Genomic DNA, 20,557 nt, shown 5'->3' on the forward strand with positions numbered 1-20,557 from the left:
TTGACACTATAGTCCAGGACCAATTAATTGTGTAATATGTTATACATTTGTGCGATTTTACCTTTCCTTTTTTTTGATAATTACTGTATTATACTGTTATCGATTATATTTTTAATATATTTTGTTAAGCAGCTTCTTGCCTGGAGACATTCGGAAAAATTTAAAAAAATGTCATCAGAAGTTATCGTTTCGAATGAATGTACAGTATTTTTGGTCATCATCTGATCATATGTTATTAGCCCTTTATCAGCCCATTCAGCCAAGGCTGGGTCTGATGAATTTGTAAATAAGTCAGAATTATTTTTCATTTCTCTAAGAAATACAATACCACTGTCAATCAGCATCATAATGCACATTTTTTTAATAGGTTGTTAGTGTATTTAGAATACAAAAACTCTGTGCATGATATTCCTTCCACTTGGACTTTTCAAAATAAAATAATGTCCCCAATGACATACTTGTCACAGTCTTTTCCATATGTATCCATTTTGGTTCACAGTTCATATGTGTATCAGATTGAGATTAGCGTGATGAGATTTCTATTTTTCAGTTTTATGTAAGTTTCTTTTTTGTAATGTTGTTAATGTTATATTTACATTTTGCCATATGGTTTAAAACACGGGGAATGCATCCTTGGTCACAGAAGGTTTTGGGGGAAAAAAGCCCTCTGTATTGCCATTACCTACAATAAAGTTTGTGCACATGACTGACCCATTGTAGTCTATGAGAAGGAACGCATTGTCGCTGCCTTCCACAGCGTAGGAGATGGGCGTGCCATAATTGGTGCCGTCTGAAGATCTCATCCAGAAGGTGCACGTGATCTCCGTGAGTGTCGGCATCACTCCGTCCATCAATACGTAGCCATGGATACCTGACACCTCAAAGTCCAAATTGAAGGCAGAAGACATCTCTGGTAAAACAAAAATAAACAGATGAGTATGAAGTAGAGTCTGATGGCAACCCATTAACAAGCTTTGGCTGCCATGGTGATGGGTTATCTGTCCTATAGTACCTGTCTCACACCTGGTTCCGTTGAACCCAGGGAGGCAGCGGCATGTGTAGGACCCAACACCGTCCATGCAGCTGGCCCCGTTCACACAGGGGTTGGGGTCACACTCATCCACATCCACCTCGCAAAGTCGACCCCGGTAGCCATCCACACAGTGACATCTATGACAGAGGTATACATCATTTGAATTTAAAGGGGAAGTAACAATTGTAACTAATTAGACCTTCCCAAAATATGGTATTACCACTCTATGTTGTGGTCAAAATGATTTAGAAGACTTGTTAGCATACATCAGGGTTTCCCCCAGCTTGCCAATATATTTGTGCCTGCGGTTTATATTTCAAAAAGGGATTCAGCCTCAGACAGATCATCTAATCATCATGCAAAAGCCCAGCGACAAGGCCAGCCGAGGGTGAGCCCACGTGTCATTCACTTCTAGTGACGCTCGGCATCCGTGGGTGGGACAAAACCGAGCATTCATCCAATTGATTGTCTATCTGTGTTGGCCCTGCGATGAGGTGGCGACTTGTCCAGGGTGTACCCTGCCTTCCACCCGAGTGCAGCTGCGATAGGTTCCAGCCCCCCGTTTCCCCAAAAGCGACAAGCGGTAGAAAATGGGTGGATGGACGGAGAGATGTTTAGTTTGCATACAGTGGAACAACCCACTCTATGCTTCCCTACTGAAGGCAATAGACGCTGCATATGATAAAGAGCTGAATGCCCTCTAATGTATATTTAGTCAATGAAATGTTACGACAAAAGCACATATTTCACCATTTTTTAACAAATATTTTAGGGGAAGCTTGCAGTGTTAGAGCAATCGCCACTGCTGTAAACCCATGTCCCCAGCAGGTCTACAAGGTGAACAGCCTCTGGCATGTAAGAAGAAAGCAGGTAAGGGAAGTCGGAAAGTCAGATCCGTAACTTTGGGACAAGGATCTGAGGGCTTGGTTGGTCACGCTGAAGGTGGTTGGAGGAGCCGCTGCCCTCCTGCCCAAGCCCAAGCCACATAAAATCCACATAAAACAAAAGTGAAGTGACATGAGAACAGCATTCTACCAATCCTGCTTTACAGCCACAGCATGCTGAGATGATTTTGGATTGGTTATCCGTGATTCTCCAGGCTGTCAAATTTGGGTTGGATCATTTCTGAAAGTGCATGACTCAAGCCTTCACAACAACCATTTCCACAGGGTTTGTACCAGGGGTGTCAAACTCAAATACAGAGTGGGCCAAAATTTAAAACTGAACAAAGCCGTGGGTCAAAGTTGAACGAATTAACCTTTTAATAGGGACCCAAACAAGTTTTGAATTGAATATTGAACACGCAAGGCTTATATAACTTTATAGTGACATGCAAAATCGAGTTTCAAATAATAATAATAATAATACTAATAATAATTAAAAAATATCAATGGCATATCAATCCATCCATCCATCCATCCATCTTCTTCCGCTTATCCGAGGTCGGGTCGCGGGAGCAGCAGCCTAAGCAGGGAAGCCCAGACTTTCCTCTCCCCAGCCACTTCGTCCAGCTCCTCCCGGGGGATCCCGAGGCGTTCCCAGGCCAGCCGGGAGACATAGTCTTCCCAACGTGTCCTGGGTCTTCCTCGTGGTCTCCTACCGGTCGGACATGCCCTAAACACCTCCTTAGGGAGGCGCTCGGGTGGCATCCTGACCAGATGCCCGAACCACCTCATCTGGCTTCTCTCGATGTGGAGGAGCAGCGGCTTTACTTTGAGCTCCCCCCGGATGACAGAGCTTCTCACCCTATCTCTAAGGGAGAGCCCCGCCACCCGGCGGAGGAAACTCATTTCGGCCGCTTGTACCCGTGATCTTGTCCTTTCGGTCATAACCCAAAGCTCATGACCATAGGTGAGGATGGGAACGTAGATCGTCCGGTAAATTGAGAGCTTTGCCTTCTGGCTCAGCTCCTTCTTCACCACAACGGATCGATACAGCGTCCGCATTACTGAAGACGCCGCACCAATCCGCCTGTCGATCTCACGATCCACTCTTCCCTCACTCGTGAACAAGACTCCGAGGTACTTGAACTCCTCCACTTGGGGCAAGATCTCCTCCCCAACCCGGAGATGGCACTCCACCCTTTTCCGGGCGAGAACCATGGACTCGGACTTGGAGGTGCTGATTCTCATCCCAGTCGCTTCACACTCAGCTGCGAACCGATCCAGTGAGAGCTGAAGATCCTGGCCAGATGAAGCCATCAGGACCAAATCATTTGCAAAAAGCAGAGACCTAATCCTGCAGCCACCAAACCGGATCCCCTCAACGCCTTGACTGCGCCTAGAAATTCTGTCCATAAAAGTTATGAACAGAATCGGTGACAAAGGGCAGCCTTGGCGGAGTCCAACCCTCACCGGAAACGTGTCCGACTTACTGCCGGCAATGCGAACCAAGCTCTGACACTGATCATACAGGGAACGGACCGCCACAATCAGACAGTCCGAAACCCCATACTCTCTGAGCACTCCCCACAGGACTTCCCGAGAGACACGGTCGAATGCCTTCTCCAAGTCCACAAAGCACATGTAGACTGGTTGGGCAAACTCCCATGCACCCTCAAGGACCCTGCCGAGAGTATAGAGCTGGTCCACAGTTCCACGACCAGGACGAAAACCACACTGTTCCTCCTGAATCCGAGGTTCGACTATCCGGCGTAGCCTCCTCTCCAGTACACCTGAATAGACCTTACCGGGAAGGCTGAGGAGTGTGATCCCACGATAGTTAGAACACACCCTCCGGTTCCCCTTTTTAAAGAGAGGAACCACCACCCCGGTCTGCCAATCCAGAGGTACTGCCCCCGATGTCCACGCGATGCTGCAGAGTCTTGTCAACCAAGACAGCCCTACAGCATCCAGAGCCTTAAGGAACTCTGGGCGGATCTCATCCACCCCCGGGGCCTTTCCACCGAGGAGCTTTTTAACTACCTCAGCAACCTCAGCCCCAGAAATAGGAGAGCCCACCACAGATTCCCCAGGCACTGCTTCCTCATAGGAAGACGTGTTGGTGGGATTGAGGAGGTCTTCGAAGTATTCCCTCCACCGATCCACAACTTCCGCAGTCGAGGTCAGCAGAACACCATCCGCACCATACACGGTGTTGGTAGTGCACTGCTTCCCCTTCCTGAGGCGGCGGATGGTGGTCCAGAATCGCTTCGAAGCCGTCCGGAAGTCGTTTTCCATGGCTTCCCCGAACTCCTCCCATGTCCGAGTTTTTGCCTCCGCGACCGCTGAAGCCGCACACCGCTTGGCCTGTCGGTACCTGTCCGCTGCCTCAGGAGTCCCATGAGCCAAAAGAACCCGATAGGACTCCTTATTCAGCTTGACGGCATCCCTCACCGCCGGTGTCCACCAATGGGTTCTAGGATTACCGCCACGACAGGCACCAACTACCTTGCGGCCACAGCTCCAATCAGCCGCCTCGACAATAGAGGTGCGGAACATGGTCCACTCGGACTCAATGTCCAGCACCTCCCTCGTGACATGTTCAAAGTTCTTCCGGAGGTGGGAATTGAAACTCTCTCTGACAGGAGACTCTGCCAGACGTTCCCAGCAAACCCTCACAATGCGTTTGGGCCTGCCAGGTCTGTCCGGCATCCTCCCCCACCATCGCAGCCAACTCACCACCAGGTGGTGATCGGTAGAAAGCTCCGCCCCTCTCTTCACCCGAGTGTCCAAAACATGAGGCCGCAAATCCGATGACACAACTACAAAGTCGATCATAGAACTGCGGCCTAGGGTGTCCTGGTGCCAAGTGCACATATGGACACCCTTATGCTTGAACATGGTGTTCGTTATGGACAATCCGTGACGGGCACAAAAGTCCAATAACAAAACACCACTTGGGTTCAGATCCGGGCGGCCATTCTTCCCAATCACGCCTCTCCAGGTTTCACTGTCGTTGCCAATATGAGCGTTGAAGTCCCCCAGTAGAACGAGGGAATCACCCGGGGGAGCACTCTCAAGTACTCCCTCGAGTGAATCCAAAAAGGGTGGGTACTCTGAGCTGCTGTTTGGCGCGTAAGCGCAAACAGTCAGGACCCGTCCCCCCACCCGAAGGCGGAGGGAAGCTACCCTCTCGTCCACCGGGTTGAACTCCAACATGCAGGCTCTGAGCCGGGGGGAAACAAGAATTGCCACCCCAGCCCGTCGCCTCTCACTGCTGGCAACGCCAGAGTGGAAGAGAGTCCAGCCCCTCTCGAGAGATCTGGTTCCAGAGCCCTTGCTGTGCGTCGAGGTGAGTCCGACTATATCCAACCGGAACTTCTCTACCTCGCGCACTAGCTCAGGCTCCTTCCCCCCAGCGAGGTGACGTTCCACGTCCCAAGAGCTAGCTTCTGTAGCCGAGGATCGGACCGCCAAGTGCCCTGCCTTCGGCTACCGCCCAGCTCACATTGCACCCGACCTCTATGGCCCCTGCTATGGGTGGTGAGCCCATTGGAGGGGGGACCCACGTTGCCTCTTCGGGCTGTGCCCGGCCGGGTCCCATGGGGACAGGCCCGGCCACCAGGCGCTCGCCATCGTGCCCCAACTCCGGGCCTGGCTCCGGAGGGGGGCCCCGGTGACCTGCGTCCGGGCGAGGGAAATCTGAGTCTCGGTTCTTGCATTTCCATAGAACTCTTCCGGGACGCTACAAGGGCCTCAAGGGCCAAGCAAAACGGCGGGCCAATTTTGGCCCGCGGGCCAGAGTTTGACACCCATGGTTTATACAGATAAACACAAACATCACAAACCCTTCCACAAACAAAGCGGTCATAGCTTTTTAGACTTTTATCAATTCTAAAGTCTTTCAAAGTGTAAAATGGGCTGTGTGTGAAAAAATTCAGTAGTTCACCAAGTCCGGGTATGAAACATCATGGAAGGTGTCGTGATCTCTACTTCACACAGACTTGTTGAACTGGTAAGGATCCTTACATCCAAGTAAGTCTGTTTTCGCCTTGTAACGAGTAAGGGACTTCTCATCTAGTGACTAAGAGTATTTTTTCATCGTACCAATTATTTTCCACTGAATGATACGGAAATATCACGTGTACATTTTTTCATCGTACCAATTATTTTCCACTGAATGCTACGGAAATATCACGTGTACATTGAATAGCACTATTGCTTTCGATTAACAAAGCCTACCAATATGGCTTCCGGCAATGGTGAGATACTTTATCTGTATATTTATTCATATCATCATTGGCGATCACTCGAAGCGAGTATGATAGTCCTCCTGTTGGTGAGTCTGGTCATCTGTGGGTCCTCAGGTGGCTGTAGAGGCCAATCCGTGATCCATAGACTCTATTGCAGTGGGGCATATGTGCGTGATTGTCGTGGTAGTAGTGGTGGTTGTGGTGGTGGTGGTCTGAGGAGCTGTTTTGGTAGTGGATCTCTCCTTTCTTTGTTGCCTCTTGGTTTCCGCGGCACGGTGGAGGTTCTTTTCTAATTGTGCTGTGCCTTCATGGACCATCCTGCTCCACAAAACCCTCTGGTGGGCAGCCTCCTCCCAGGTGTTGAGGTTGAAGCAGCATTTCCTCAGGTGGATTTTGAGGTTATCTTTATACCGCTTCTTCTGTCCTTCTTGGGTGCGTTGTCCTTCCGTCAGTTATCCGTACATCTATTTATATAATGTATTACTGTAATTCATTTTTACGAAAAATACCTTAATTTTTTAGGTGTGGCGGCTTTTATTTTGCTGCAACGCCACACCAAGATCACTTACATGTAGGGGAAACCCTGTACCGGTACATGTAATCATCATTGGACAAATGGTTAGTAACTTATGGACAGTTAATTGCTAAGTTGCAGAGACATTTTTCTTGATGGTTCTTGTTTTAACCAATTATGCTCAAATCACACTCGTGCTTGTGAGTCGCCTCAAGGTGTGTACTAAATTCTGTGCTGATTAAGCTATTATCAGAGAAAAAAAACACAAGTAAAATGGTAGGGATGCATGTCTTGACACATTTTCATCCTTTCTGTGTGCAGTGCTAGTAGATGAGTTAGCTTACAAAAACATAGGGTAAAACATTAGTACACCTTATAGTGGAACCCTTACATGTAATTTATTTTATCTCACAAATATCCCACAGTATGGCGCTGTTGGCAAATATTAGGCAGTGGTGTGCCATCAGGGCAAGCAAGGCCTTCTCTGCTGTTCTAAGATAACCAGAAATCATGATCATAATTAAAGATAAAATATTTTTTTTATTTACTTTCCCTAAATATCTAAAAGTATTCATATTCTCTTCATGCCATAGTATGCTCGTTCCAGTGTTGTTGTTCTTAGTTTTAGTTTGTATCCAATCAGAATTCAGCTAGCTTATGTTGCCATGCTGGACGAAATCTGCCCCAAATCTTCAGAATCAACAATGCGGGTGTTCGTGCACTGTAAGCGAACGGGGACATACAGTTGATAGACAGTTGCGATAGCCAATCAGATCAAGAGTTGTAATGTCTTCTAGATGGCCTCACGTTGAACGTGACATTTACGCGTCCTGTGATTGGATACTCACCGGGACCGCTAGCGGGGGAATTTGAGAGCACACACAGTTGATAGACAGTTGCGATAGCCAATCAGATCACAAGTTGTTGACAGTAGACTATCTAAGTCGCCTGATGTTAACGAGACTGTGATTGGATACTCACTTGTCATTCCAAAGTGAGTATCCATTCACAAGTTGCGATTTAGCAGGAAGCAGGAAGTGTAGCCATACCGGCATAGCAGAGAAGGAGAACAAAACGTTGATTAGGTGGCAGATATATATTTGCAAGGCCATTTTCAAGGATATTTAAAGAGAAACTACATCTCGTGAGACGATGTCGGCCAACCCCACAAGCTAGCTCAGCTGTTCTGGCGATGAAATGGGGAATCAACTACGAGTGGTACCACTGGCTAATATGACGTTGAATAGGTGCTACAAATTGTGAGTTCAAATATAAAATGTTTTCACTTTTAAATGATAAAATGATAAATGGGTTGTACTTGTATAGCGCTTTTCTACCTTCAAGGTACTCAAAGCGCTTTGACACTACTTCCACATTTACCCATTCACACACTGATGGAGGGAGCTGCCATGTAAGGCGCTAACCAGCACCCATCAGGAGCAAGGGTGAAGTGTCTTGCTCAGGACACAACGGACATGACGAGGTTGGTACTAGGTGGGGATTGAACCAGGGACCCTCGGGTTGCGCACGGCCACTCTACCACTGCGCCACGCCGTCCCTTTTAATGTTTTTTGCAATTTTAATTTTGACATTACCACATAAGATATGTTTTGATTGCTGATGCCTTTTACGTTTGTAATTGAGTTTTAAATGCGCCAGAAAATTTACACTGGTGACGAGATTCAATGCACAGTAGGGCGTGAATGCGTCCCTGTATTGTATTTCTCCAGCAATGGTCATGTGGTGACATAAATGATGGTATTTTGAGAGGTAATCATTGAAGTCGGACATCACTGAAGGCCTAGGTGGGAAACGCACGGCCCGCCACTGATATTAGGCAATAAGTCAATGCCAATGACTTTTTGTCTAATGAATTTAAAACTTTGAGGATATTTATGTTAAAGTACATATATGTTAGCGTGACTTCTGCGGCATTTTGAACACAAACCATAGAAGGCGCCATAAATGTTGTTTACAGTCATGTAAAATGACTAATCACCTGAAATCGTTGACAGCGTCCAGACACGAGCCGCCGTTAAGACATGGTGTGCTGTAACATTCATCCACATCCACCTCGCAGCGGTCCCCGGAGAAGCCAACGGCGCAGTTGCAAGCATAACTGCCCATCAGGTCCTCACATGCGCCGCCGTTCTCACAGGGGTTAGATAGACATTCATTTATTTCCAGTTCGCAACGAGGTCCTGGGAGCATGACAAATATGTAAAACATACATTTATTCAGAACACATCATGATATAATTGCCTGCTTTCTCACCTGTGAAGCCACCATGACAACTGCACGTGAACTTATTGACCTCGTCCACACACACACCTTCGTTTAGGCAGGGGGACGAAAAACATTCGTTCACTTCTGCCTCGCACAGAGAGCCTGAAATGACAGGGGGAAATTATTAAGTGACAAGAAGATAGGAGGGAATAACTTTTAATACAATTCCTTACCTAAATATCCGGGCTTGCACTCACACTGGAATTCTCCCATCCCATCCTTACACTGGCCTCCATTCAGACATGGAGTCGAATCGCACTCATCCACGTCCATCTCACACTTTGCACCTGTGGAGGGAAGGAACAGGGTTGATGTACCCTCTGTATGTATACAAGCTACAACAGTGTCTTTCTCCTGAGAGGATGCAACAAGTTATTATAACCATCCTGATGTTATTTGTGATGTTGAGAATTGTGTGTAGTACAAATGTTTGTGAAGCTGTGACTTGTCAGAATGTGTGTGTTTCTCGTTTTTGTGTGTGTGCAAGTTGAAGAGTGACAGTTTGACATTAACTAGTAAACAAATCAATGAAATCAATGTATAGAAGCTACATTATATATGTTCTTTTCCATTAAATAGTCACATAGGTAAATGATCACGGTCCAAATTAAATTGTTGTATTAAACGTCTGTTAGAGACATCGATGTGCATTTAGATTTTTGATAGTTAATTCAAAGTGCCATTTGGGTCCTTTTGTTCTCACCTCAATTGATGTTTTCAGGTGTCCCAATTGAAGCAATCAGAATAGATTTGATAGTTTTTAGGAGATGCATTTTAAAATTGTATTATGCGTGGCATAGAGCTGCATTCAAACTTCAAGTGCAATTTAAAGGCTTACTGAAATGATTTTTTTTTATTTAAACGGGGATAGCAGATCCATTCTATGTGTCATACTTGATCATTTCGCGATATTGCCATATTTTTGCTGAAAGGATTTAGTAGAGAACATCGACGATAAAGTTCGCAACTTTTGGTCGCTGATAAAAAAAGCCTTACCTGAACCGGAAGTAGCGTGACGTCACAGGTTGAAGGGCTCCTCACATTTCCCCATTGTTTACACCAGCAGTGAGTGATTCGGACCGAGAAAGCGACGATTACCCCATTAATTTGAGCGAGGATGAAAGATTTGTGGATGAGGAAGGTGAGAGTGAAGGACTAGAGTGCAGTGCAGGACGTATCTTTTTTCGCTCTGACCGTAACTTAGGTACAAGGGCTCATTGGATTCCACACTTTCTCCTTTTTCTATTGTGGATCACGGATTTGTATTTTAAACCACCTCGGATACTATATCCTCTTGAAAATGAGAGTCGAGAACGCGAAATGGACATTCACAGTGACTTTTATCTCCACAACAATACATCGGTGAAGCACTTTAGCTACGGAGCTAACGTGATAGCATCGGGCTTAACTGCAGATAGAAACAAAAGAAATAAACCCCTGACTGGAAGGATAGACAGAAAATCAACAATACTATTAAACCATGGACCTGTAACTACACGGTTAATGCTTTCCAGCCTGGCGAAGCTTAACAATGCTGTTGCTAACGACGCCATTGAAGCTAACTTAGCTACGGGACCTCACAGAGCTATGGTAAAAACATTAGCTCTCTATCCACGCCAACCCTCATCTGCTCATCAACATCGGTGCTCACCTGCGTTCCAGCGATCGACGAAGCGACGAAGGACTTCACCCGATCATCGATGCGGTCGGCGGCTAGCGTCGGATAGTGCGTCTGCTATCCAAGTCAAAGTCCTCCTGGTTGTGTTGCTGTAGCCAGACGCTAATACACCAATCGCACCTACAGCTTTCTTCTTTGCAGTCTCCATTGTTCATTAAACAAATTGCAAAAGATTCACCAACACAGATGTCCAGAATACTGTGGAATTTTGCGATGAAAACAGAGCTTTTTGTATTGGATACAATGGTGTCCGAATACTTCCGTTTCAACCATTGACGTCCCGCGCATACGTCATCATACATAGACGTTTTCAACCGGAAGTTTCGCAGGAAATTTAAAATTGCACTTTATAAGTTAACCCGGCCGTATTGGCATGTGTTGCAATGTTAAGATTTCATCATTGATATATAAACTATCAGACTGCGTGGTCGGTAGTAGTGGGTTTCAGTAGGCCTTTAATGTTGCACCTTCCAGGGGTGCTGGAGCTATTCCTGCCTCAGAGGTGTAAAAGCAAAAGTACTTAAATCGTTGAGAGAATAGGCAGAAGGCCATATTTGACTACGAACGCCCACATTTAAGGCTTACTCCATCCAGAGTGCACATCTTTGATGAAGGCGCGCAGTGACAGACTTAAGTCAAGAGGGAGAATGCTGTGCAGCTTTTTTCACTTAAGCACATGGGAGGATGGGGCACTAAGTGAATATGCACCTGTGAAACCAGGCATGCAGGTGCAAACGTAGCCAACCCCGACCTCCTCACACGTTCCCTTATTCTGACAGGGATTCAGGAAGCATTCATGGAAAACCTGGAAGGAGGAGATCTGGATGAAACAAACATCGCAGCGTAGGGAGAGAAAAAAAACATGCGGCGAACCTGGCTGCTAGCTTGGTAGTCTTTGCTGACCTCCACCTCTGGAGCGGCAGTTACACTCTCTTCTTTGGGGAGGAAGCTGGAGCCAAAACCTGAGGGTAACACCCACGCACAAAATAGACAGTGAGCAAAGCCAAAGACGGACATGTTCATCTACAAGCCCTACTGGAGCAGTGCTGGATGGTGGTCGCCCCCGTAATCGTGGTTGTTCCATAGAAAGGACAGGAAAGGCAATAAGATCGGCCATGATCAGGCTGGTAGTAATCTCTCGGGCAAGCATAACAGGGAACCAGGCCAGTGCGGGAGAAATGACCTGACGAACATGGGACTGTGGACGAGAGGACAGTCGTTCATCTTAAAATTCATTTACATAACAATTATTTTCATAAAATGTAAAAAATGTCTTCATATAGATTCATAATATTAATTTCAAACTACTTACACATGAAATATACAAATCTAATAATAATTATGTTTACTGTATTCCAACCTTTTAAATGCCAATGTCAAGTGCTTTGTGACAAAACGTCACAAAGCACTTTTTTTATTTACATACACACCATAATCCAAGAGTAATAGCAACATACGCACACGCACACTTTTTTCAGTCGAAAGGTGTGGAATTTTGCTGAATGCTTCGAGTGATAAAAAGTAGTATACTGAGGTGGAAAAATAACATAAGGGATGACATTAGTTTGTTTTAGGGTAAATGGAGAATCAGAAGTGACATTTTCAAAGGGTCAGTTTTTTTTTGCAGTTTTAGAAATTTTTATGATTCAGAAATTAATATCTTGTGGCATATGACATTATATATGTATATATATATTATATGCATAGAGAGAGAGAGAGAGAGAGAGAGAGAGAGAGAGAGAGAGAGAGAGAGAGAGAGAGAGAGAGAGAGAGAGTGTACAGGCCAAAAGTTTGAACACACCTTCTCATTCAATGGGTTTTCTTTATTATCATGACTATTTACATTGTAGTTTGTCACTGAAGGCATCAAAACTATGAACACATGTGGAGTTATGTACTGAACAAAAAAAAAGGGAAATAACTGAAAACATGTTTTATATTCTAGTTTCTTCAAAATAGCCACCCTTTGCTCTGAAAACTGTTTTGCACATTCTTGGCATTCTCTCGATGAGCTTCAAGGGGTAGTCACCCGAAAGGGTTTTCACTTCACAGGTGTCATAGTTTTGATGTCTTCAGTGACAATCTATAATGTAAATAGTCATGAAAATAAAGAAAATGCATTGAAATGAGAATGTGTGTCCAAACTGTTGACCTGTACTGTATATATATATATATATATATATATATATATATATATATATATATATATATATATATATATGTCTTAATAAGGTTATCCAAAAAATAGTGCTCGATACCGTACGGTATCGAACACATACATATATATATATATATATATATATATATATATATATATATATATATATATATATATATATATATATATATATAGTTAGTTTCTTAATTCAAAAATTAAATGGCACAAAAAGGTCTAAGGATGTCTTTAGGGTTAAGAAAATGTGTCACCTCCACACTCCATCTCGTTCACGGCTCCCCTGGTGACGGTGGAGGTGTCGTCAGGACAGACCAGACACTCTCTGGCACCATAACCGGGCTGGAAGTGACCCAGTGGACATGACTCACATATCTCCAAGCCATTCAGAGAGTTACTGCCAGGCTTACACTGTCCTAAAACCACATTGATTATGCAGCATTTGCACATTCATTTTTCCCTGAATTCAGATTAAATAAGATTTGTTGTCACACCTTTACATTCAGCTATGCTGCGAGAGTGCAGGTAGGCAGTGGACGTCTCCTCAGGGCAGGATTTACACTCCAGCTGACCCTCCTGATCCTGGTAGGAGCCCAGCCAGCAGCTTTCACACTCATTATATTCCAGAGAGAAATACGTTCCCACTGGACATTGGACTGCAAACAGTGCAGAGTGATGAGGCGGCAAAGACAAATAAAGCAAATAATTGAAGCAGCTCCATCAAACCCACCACACATTCTTCCTTTCAGCACAGAGCCAGGTCTGCAGAACAACAAGGCCTTCCTGCTCTCCAGTGATTTGGGGTCTGCGACAATCATCTCCGATGACACGTGGAAGCTGGAAAGCGCCTGCCTGGCCAGCGTTCGCTTCAGACGATTAGTGAGCTGCTCCAGGGTTCGAAGGAGCCTTCGCTGATTGGCCACCTCAATGGAATCGTTCCTCGACAGCGGGAGAGGGATGCTTGCTGGGAGAGGGCCAAAGTTTGAAGGCGAACTGACATTCAAACTGCGTTCACACTTGTGTTTGCTTGAAAGGAACTCTTGTGTGTTTGGTCTGCTAGTATGGTTCTTTTGATCAAGCCTGAATATTTAAAAACAAGTGGACCCCTTGCAAACTAAATCTGGTGCGGTTTGACAAATGTTAATGGTCAATCCTACGTGGACTACAGACATGATGGTTAAATGACAAAAAAACATGCAGAAATGAAAAATATAGTAATAATGGATTGGAGTTATATAGCGCCTTTTTTCTAGTGACCCAAAACCCATTTATTCATTCGGTCCACATTCAAGGTGAAGTGACATGCCCAAGGACACAGTAGCAGTGACTGTGGTGGAGGAAGAGCTGATCTACATTTCCTGTCACCACTCAATGTGTGACAGAACATGTGCTGGAAGTGCTTTTTTCTGCTTTGTCTTTTTAGAAGCCTTTTGTTCAATTTAAACTGGTAAATATAGCGTAATATGAAAATAATCAACATATTCAGTACAGCATACGGCTCTGCTCCCTCCCTCTGCGTATGTGTGTCAAAATGGCGCTCTTTAACTTTATTTTTTTGAAATATTTAATTTGTTAAAAGGGAACATTATTTTTCGAAGTTTTTTTCAAAATTTTACCCATCACGCAATATCCCTAAAAAAAGCTTCAAAGTGCCTGATTTTAACCATCGTTATATACACCCGTCCATTTTCCTGTGACGTCACAAAGTGATGCCAATACAAACAAACAGCAAGGTATAGCGACATTAGCTCGGATTCACGCGGCTTAACACTGTCTGATAAGATAATTACTAACAACTATGAACTAGGTTTACAGCATATGAAATACATTTGGCAACAACATGCACTTTGAGAGTGCAGACAGCCCATTTCAGGCGCGCTAAGAACATATATTTTTCACCGATTTCAGCACTCAGGTTAACCATACCTAAATAGACACAAAATACTGCATTACACAAGACTACCCGAATGTACTCGAATGATTGAAAAAAATAAATGTTTTTAAGCTAAATTATTGGTAAACACAGTTTATGTATAATAATTTACGTAAAACCGCGAGTAATGAATAACGTTTTCATCAATTAATATATTCTGTAGACATACCCTCATCCGCTCTCTTTTCCTGAAAGCTGATCTGTCCAGTTTTGGAGTTGATGTCAGCAGGCCAGGGAAGCTAGGGTCGATATTCTTCTCTTGATCATCTTCGGTGGCATAAGGGATGGTGTGAGCCAAGACATCCAGGGGGTTTAGCTCGCTCGTCTGCGGGAACAAACTGCCGCCATTGCTTGCCGTGCTACCGAGGTCCGTTGTCCCTGAATAGCTCACACACTCCGGCAGATATAATGGGGGTCGGGCGGCAGATTTCTTTGACTTTATTGTTGGAAATGCATCTGCTTTGAGTGTCGCAGGATATCCACACATTCTTGCCATCTCTGTCGTAGCATAGCTTTCGTCGGTAAAGTGTGCGGAACAAATGACTGACCATTTCGTCGGCTTTCCCCACACCCTCGTATTTTGAACAAATTTCGTCCAATTTCTTGCCACTTTCGCATCTTTGGGCCACTGGTGCAACTTGAATCCGTCCCTGTTCGTGTTGTTACACCCTCCGACAACACACCGACGAAAGTGAGAAAATGGCGGATTGCTTCCCGATGTGACGTCACAACGTGACGTCATCGCTCCGAGAGCGAATAATAGAAAGGCGTTTAATTCGCCAAAATTCACCCATTTAGAGTTCGGAAATCGGTTAAAAAAATATATGGTCTTTTTTCTGCAACATCAAGGTATATATTGACGCTTACATAGGTCTGGTGATAATGTTCCCCTTTAACTGATAATTCTTTAATCAATATTTATACATAATTATTTATTTAAATAACATTATATTTAGTTGAATGTTGTATTTTAGATGCTTTTCTGGAAATGTAAATATATCAGAATAGAAAAAATTATAATTTATTCAACATAGAAGACGGCATTTTGATGTGGAATATTTCAACTCACTGTAAAAATAAATGTTGACTCAACTTAACTCAATCAAGTCATCTTGTTACTTTGACTGAGTTAAGTTGAGTCAACTTAAAGTGTCAAGTACATTACACTTTAGAACATGAGTTGACATTCAGTCTGATGTAACATAAATGTGAAAATATTAGTTGAGATAACTCTAAAGTATGTTGTTCCTATTTTATTCAATTGTAAGTCCAGTTGAGATAACTTTAAAGTATGTTGTCCATATTTCATTAAATTGTCAGTCAAGTTGGCTCAACATGGTAAATGGTTTGCAATTATATAGCTGTATTTTTCTATCACTTCACTAAACCTGAGTATTTATTTGCATATGTACACATGATCAAATTCACCCACAAAGCGCTAACCACATACTATCAGCAGCAGGAGACCTCAACATGAGCTTGACCAGGCTGGGATCCAACTGGTAACCTCCATTCACAGCCTGCCATCTTACAAGACGGCCACTCTCCCACTGAGCCATGCCGCCCATATGGAGACAATTGATACTACTCCAAATTTGTTTCTGTATCATGCTATGTTCACTGGAAAACATTACTTAAGAGAACTAAAAACGATCTTGGTTGAATTTATTTTATCAGATTTTCGAGGTACAACACATCACATCGCTGGCGCATGTGTGTTGGTTGAAAAGCCCACTTTGACTTACTTTCTGAAGTTAACTGAACTTATTATTATTGGTTTTTAATGAATTTCTGTGCTTTTTTCTAGTTGAAGTTGTCATAACTCTTCTTACTTAGTTATGATGGGCAATTTTTCTGTCAACTTGACAACAATAGTCCTACTGACTAAAACCCAAAATTACGTTTAACAGTGTATGCAATATGTCACAAAAGCTGCCCGGACCAGAGTACCAGACCACAAGTGTGAACGGAGCCTCAAACATAGAAAAGGCCATTTATTCTACCTGTGATGTTGAAAAAGATCTGTATCTTTTGGTCTCTCGTGGGGCCCTGGATCTTTCTGTGCCTCTTGCTGCGATGCCGTGGTTCTATACGGCTGTCCTGCTGGCGGGCACCCGTGGCAAAGCCTGACTCAAAGTATGCATAGTCTTGTGCGCCCTGACGACCCCAACCTCCTGGGGCTGAGGGATATTAGACTTTATTAGTATAACAATTCCACAGGATGCTTCCCTTGTTATACATTTTACCTATGGAAAATCCATTCTCATAGTCATAGTTGTACTCCAGACAGTGAACTTGTGACATCACCTCCAGTTTGCAAGTGACATTATCCCCGCTGCAAATATTTGGCAGCTGCAAAGAAAAGAAAAATGTCAGAGTTTATGGAAAAAACATTCCAAAGGGTAGCTGCTTCTCACCATGCTTCCAAGTTTAGAGTTAAAGTGTCCAGTAAATGACTTGACCAGGTCCACGTCATCACAGCGAGAGGCTTTAAACAGCATCTCAAAGGGCTTTAGCCCGTTGTTGGCCACTCGGTTCACTGGAAATGAAAGCATTTTTAAACGGTGTGTTTCATTTACCGCATGAATAAATACAGTACATAGAAAGTTGTAAAGTCATGAATTAAAAATACAAGCAATATGTTTACACTAGTATTCTCGTGTTCTGCAGTATTTATGACCTACTGCAAAAACTAAAATCAAATATCCTCTTTTTGAAAGGAGTACTCTAAAAAAACATTTGTCTAAAATCCTCTAGACCACAGGTGTCAAACTCCCAGCTAGAGACATAAATCAATGAGGATCCAGTCCACATGGTGAATTCTAGCAAAAAAGAACCCACTCTTGCAATATGATCACATCGACATTTCACGGCCACAGCACTAACCATTTTTAATGAAGGTGTCATATTAACACCGAAAGTAGAAATAATTTATTTGAATAAAAACAACACAACTTTAACATCTAAACTATGCCCGTAGCAAATACTGTACCACAATAAAGATGCCTGACAACACAGTCAAAAGTGATGATTGTAATGTGATTACAATTATCACTTTTGACTGTGTTGTCAGGCATCTGGGGAATGCTTGCTTTGTAGATGCATGCTCAGACCTGCCATGTATTCCTGATTCTGTATATAATCCATCCATCCATCCATTTCCTACCGCTTGTCCCTTTTGGGATCGCAAGGGTGGCTGGAGCCTATCTCAGATGCATTCGGGGGGTAGGCGGGGTACACCCTGGACAAGTCGCCACCTCATCGCAGGGCCAACACAGATAGACAAGACAACATTCACACTCACATTCACACACTAGGTCCAATTTAGTATTGCCAATCAACTTATCCCCAGGTGCATGTCTTTGGAGGTGGGAGGAAGCCGGAGTACCCAGAGGGAAGGAACCCACGCAGTCACGGGGAGAACATGCAAACTCCACACAGAAAGATCCCGAGCCCGGGATTGAATTCAGGACTACTCATGACCTTCGTATTGTGAGGCAGATGCACTAACCCCTCTTCTACCGTGCTGCCCTCTGTATGTAATATATATACATAATATATATAAATAGGTAAGCTATATAATATAATATATATATATATACACACACACACATATAATAGTTAAAAAAACATATATACTTATATAGTAGTATACTGTATATATATGTATGTATATATATACATATATATATATACATATACACATACACATATATATATACATATACATATACACACATATATATATACACACACATATATATATATATATACATATATATATATATACATATATATATATATATATACACACACACATATATATATCTACATAAATACACATATATACATACATATATACCCATACATATATACATATATACATATATACACATATATAAATATATACACATATATAAACATATATACATATATATATTTATACATATATACACATATATAAATATATATACATATACATATATATACTGTATATACACATATATATACATATATATATATACACACACACATATATACACATATATATGGGGACGGCGTGGCGCAGTGGAAGAGTGGCCGTGCGCAACCCGAGGGTCCCTGGTTCAATCCCCACCTAATACCAACCTCGTCATGTCCGTTGTGTCCTGAGCAAGACACTTCACCCTTGCTCCTGATGGCTGCGATGGAAGGGTAAAATTCCTCGATATCTTTGATATCTTTGATATCGAGGAATTTTACCCTTCCATCACGCAAGACCTACTGACTCAAGCACTAGACTTCGCCTCAGACTACGACTCAATCACAGGCAACAAAAGAAACATCATCATCCACGCAAAAAACTCCATTCTCATCCACAACAGTACACCATGGCAAAAAAAGAACAATGCAACATTTGACGTCACTATGGGAAGTTTTGACGGAGCAGAAACGTGTGAACTCGTTGGGAGTTTCCTCCTCTCCCAGCTCGCTAGCCTCAATCTGAAACTTGGTATTTACCGTGATGACGGACTGGCAGTGTGTCGCGCCTCGCCAAGGAGCAGCGAGAATACCAAGAAGCGCATATGCCAAATTTTCAAAGAGAACGGCCTACGGATCACGATTGAAGCCAACAAGCAAACCGTCAACTTCCTTGACGTCACTTTCAACCTGAGAAATAACAGCTACCAACCATTCACGAAACCCAACACAACACTCCAATACGTGCACCATGACAGCAACCACCCACCCACCACCACGAAAAGAATACCTACCGGAATCAATAAAAGGCTATCGATGCTGTCATCTAGCAAAGCTGAATTTGACCAAGCAACCCTCCCGTACCAAAAAGCCCTTGATGAAAGCGGATACAATTTCACCCTCACCTATGAACCCACGCCAGGAAACCAGCCAAAAAAGAACAGAAAACGAAACGACATCATCTGGTACAACCCCCCATACAGCAAAAACGTCTCAACGAACATTGGACACAAATACCTCAATCTGATTGACAAACACTTTCCCAAAGACAACACCCTAAGAAAAGTATTCAACAAGAACAACACTAAATTGAGCTACAGCTGCATGAACAATATACGACAAATCATCTCAAACCACAACAAAACAATTGCAAATGAGCCGTCGACCCCCAGACAGAGCGACTCCAAAACCAACAAAGGATGTAACTGTCGAAAGAAACCTGATTGCCCTCTCAACGGGGGGTGCTTACAAACATCAGTTGTCTACCAATCTAAGGTAATACGCAAGGACATTAACACATCCGACACATATGTAGGATTAACCGAGGGAGAATTCAAAACCAGATGGAACAATCACAAGGCTTCTTTCAGGAACAAAAACCTGCGAAATACCACAGAACTCAGCAAACACATTTGGGACCTCAAAGACAATAATGTTGAATATTCAATAACATGGCAAATTCTTGCATCCAGCACACCTTACAATAGTGGTAATAAAAGATGCAACCTATGCTTGAAAGAGAAACTGTTTATTATTTACCGTCCAGACCTGTCATCCCTCAACAAGCGCAGCGAAATTGTAACATGCCGCCATAGACGGAAACACCTCCTAGGTAACACATGAGCCAATCACCACGCCCCTAGGCCAGCCTGTACCCACCCACTCTGTGCCCTATATAAACCATGGTATGCGAATGCTCCCATTAAAATCTCCTGATGATTGAGGGTACCCCCCCTCATGAAACAGGCCTGTAGAGATGAAATAGTCTTGTGATTTTTTTCCCACACATACATATATATATATATATATATATATATATATATATACATATATATATAAATACATA

General features: G+C 43.4%; 1 protein-coding gene across 1 annotated transcript in view; it reads right to left on the reverse strand.

Annotated features, from left to right (window-relative positions):
- The window catches only part of svep1 (sushi, von Willebrand factor type A, EGF and pentraxin domain containing 1), a 151,799-nt gene that overhangs the window by 35,913 nt on the left and 95,329 nt on the right, over positions 1 to 20,557 (reverse strand). The window contains exons 13-26 of the mRNA XM_061960999.2: positions 17,169 to 17,290; positions 16,998 to 17,103; positions 16,755 to 16,931; positions 13,549 to 13,782; positions 13,313 to 13,474; positions 13,073 to 13,234; positions 11,682 to 11,843; positions 11,519 to 11,607; positions 11,354 to 11,450; positions 9,141 to 9,254; positions 8,956 to 9,069; positions 8,681 to 8,882; positions 1,013 to 1,170; positions 712 to 910 (exon numbers count right to left, since the gene is read on the reverse strand). Of these exons, the coding sequence (XP_061816983.1) occupies positions 712 to 910; positions 1,013 to 1,170; positions 8,681 to 8,882; positions 8,956 to 9,069; positions 9,141 to 9,254; positions 11,354 to 11,450; positions 11,519 to 11,607; positions 11,682 to 11,843; positions 13,073 to 13,234; positions 13,313 to 13,474; positions 13,549 to 13,782; positions 16,755 to 16,931; positions 16,998 to 17,103; positions 17,169 to 17,290 (2,098 nt within the window). The remainder of the gene's footprint in view (positions 1 to 711; positions 911 to 1,012; positions 1,171 to 8,680; positions 8,883 to 8,955; positions 9,070 to 9,140; positions 9,255 to 11,353; positions 11,451 to 11,518; positions 11,608 to 11,681; positions 11,844 to 13,072; positions 13,235 to 13,312; positions 13,475 to 13,548; positions 13,783 to 16,754; positions 16,932 to 16,997; positions 17,104 to 17,168; positions 17,291 to 20,557) is intronic.

This window comes from Nerophis lumbriciformis, linkage group LG05, assembly GCF_033978685.3.
Source record: "Nerophis lumbriciformis linkage group LG05, RoL_Nlum_v2.1, whole genome shotgun sequence".
Taxonomy (NCBI): Eukaryota; Metazoa; Chordata; class Actinopteri; order Syngnathiformes; family Syngnathidae; genus Nerophis; species Nerophis lumbriciformis.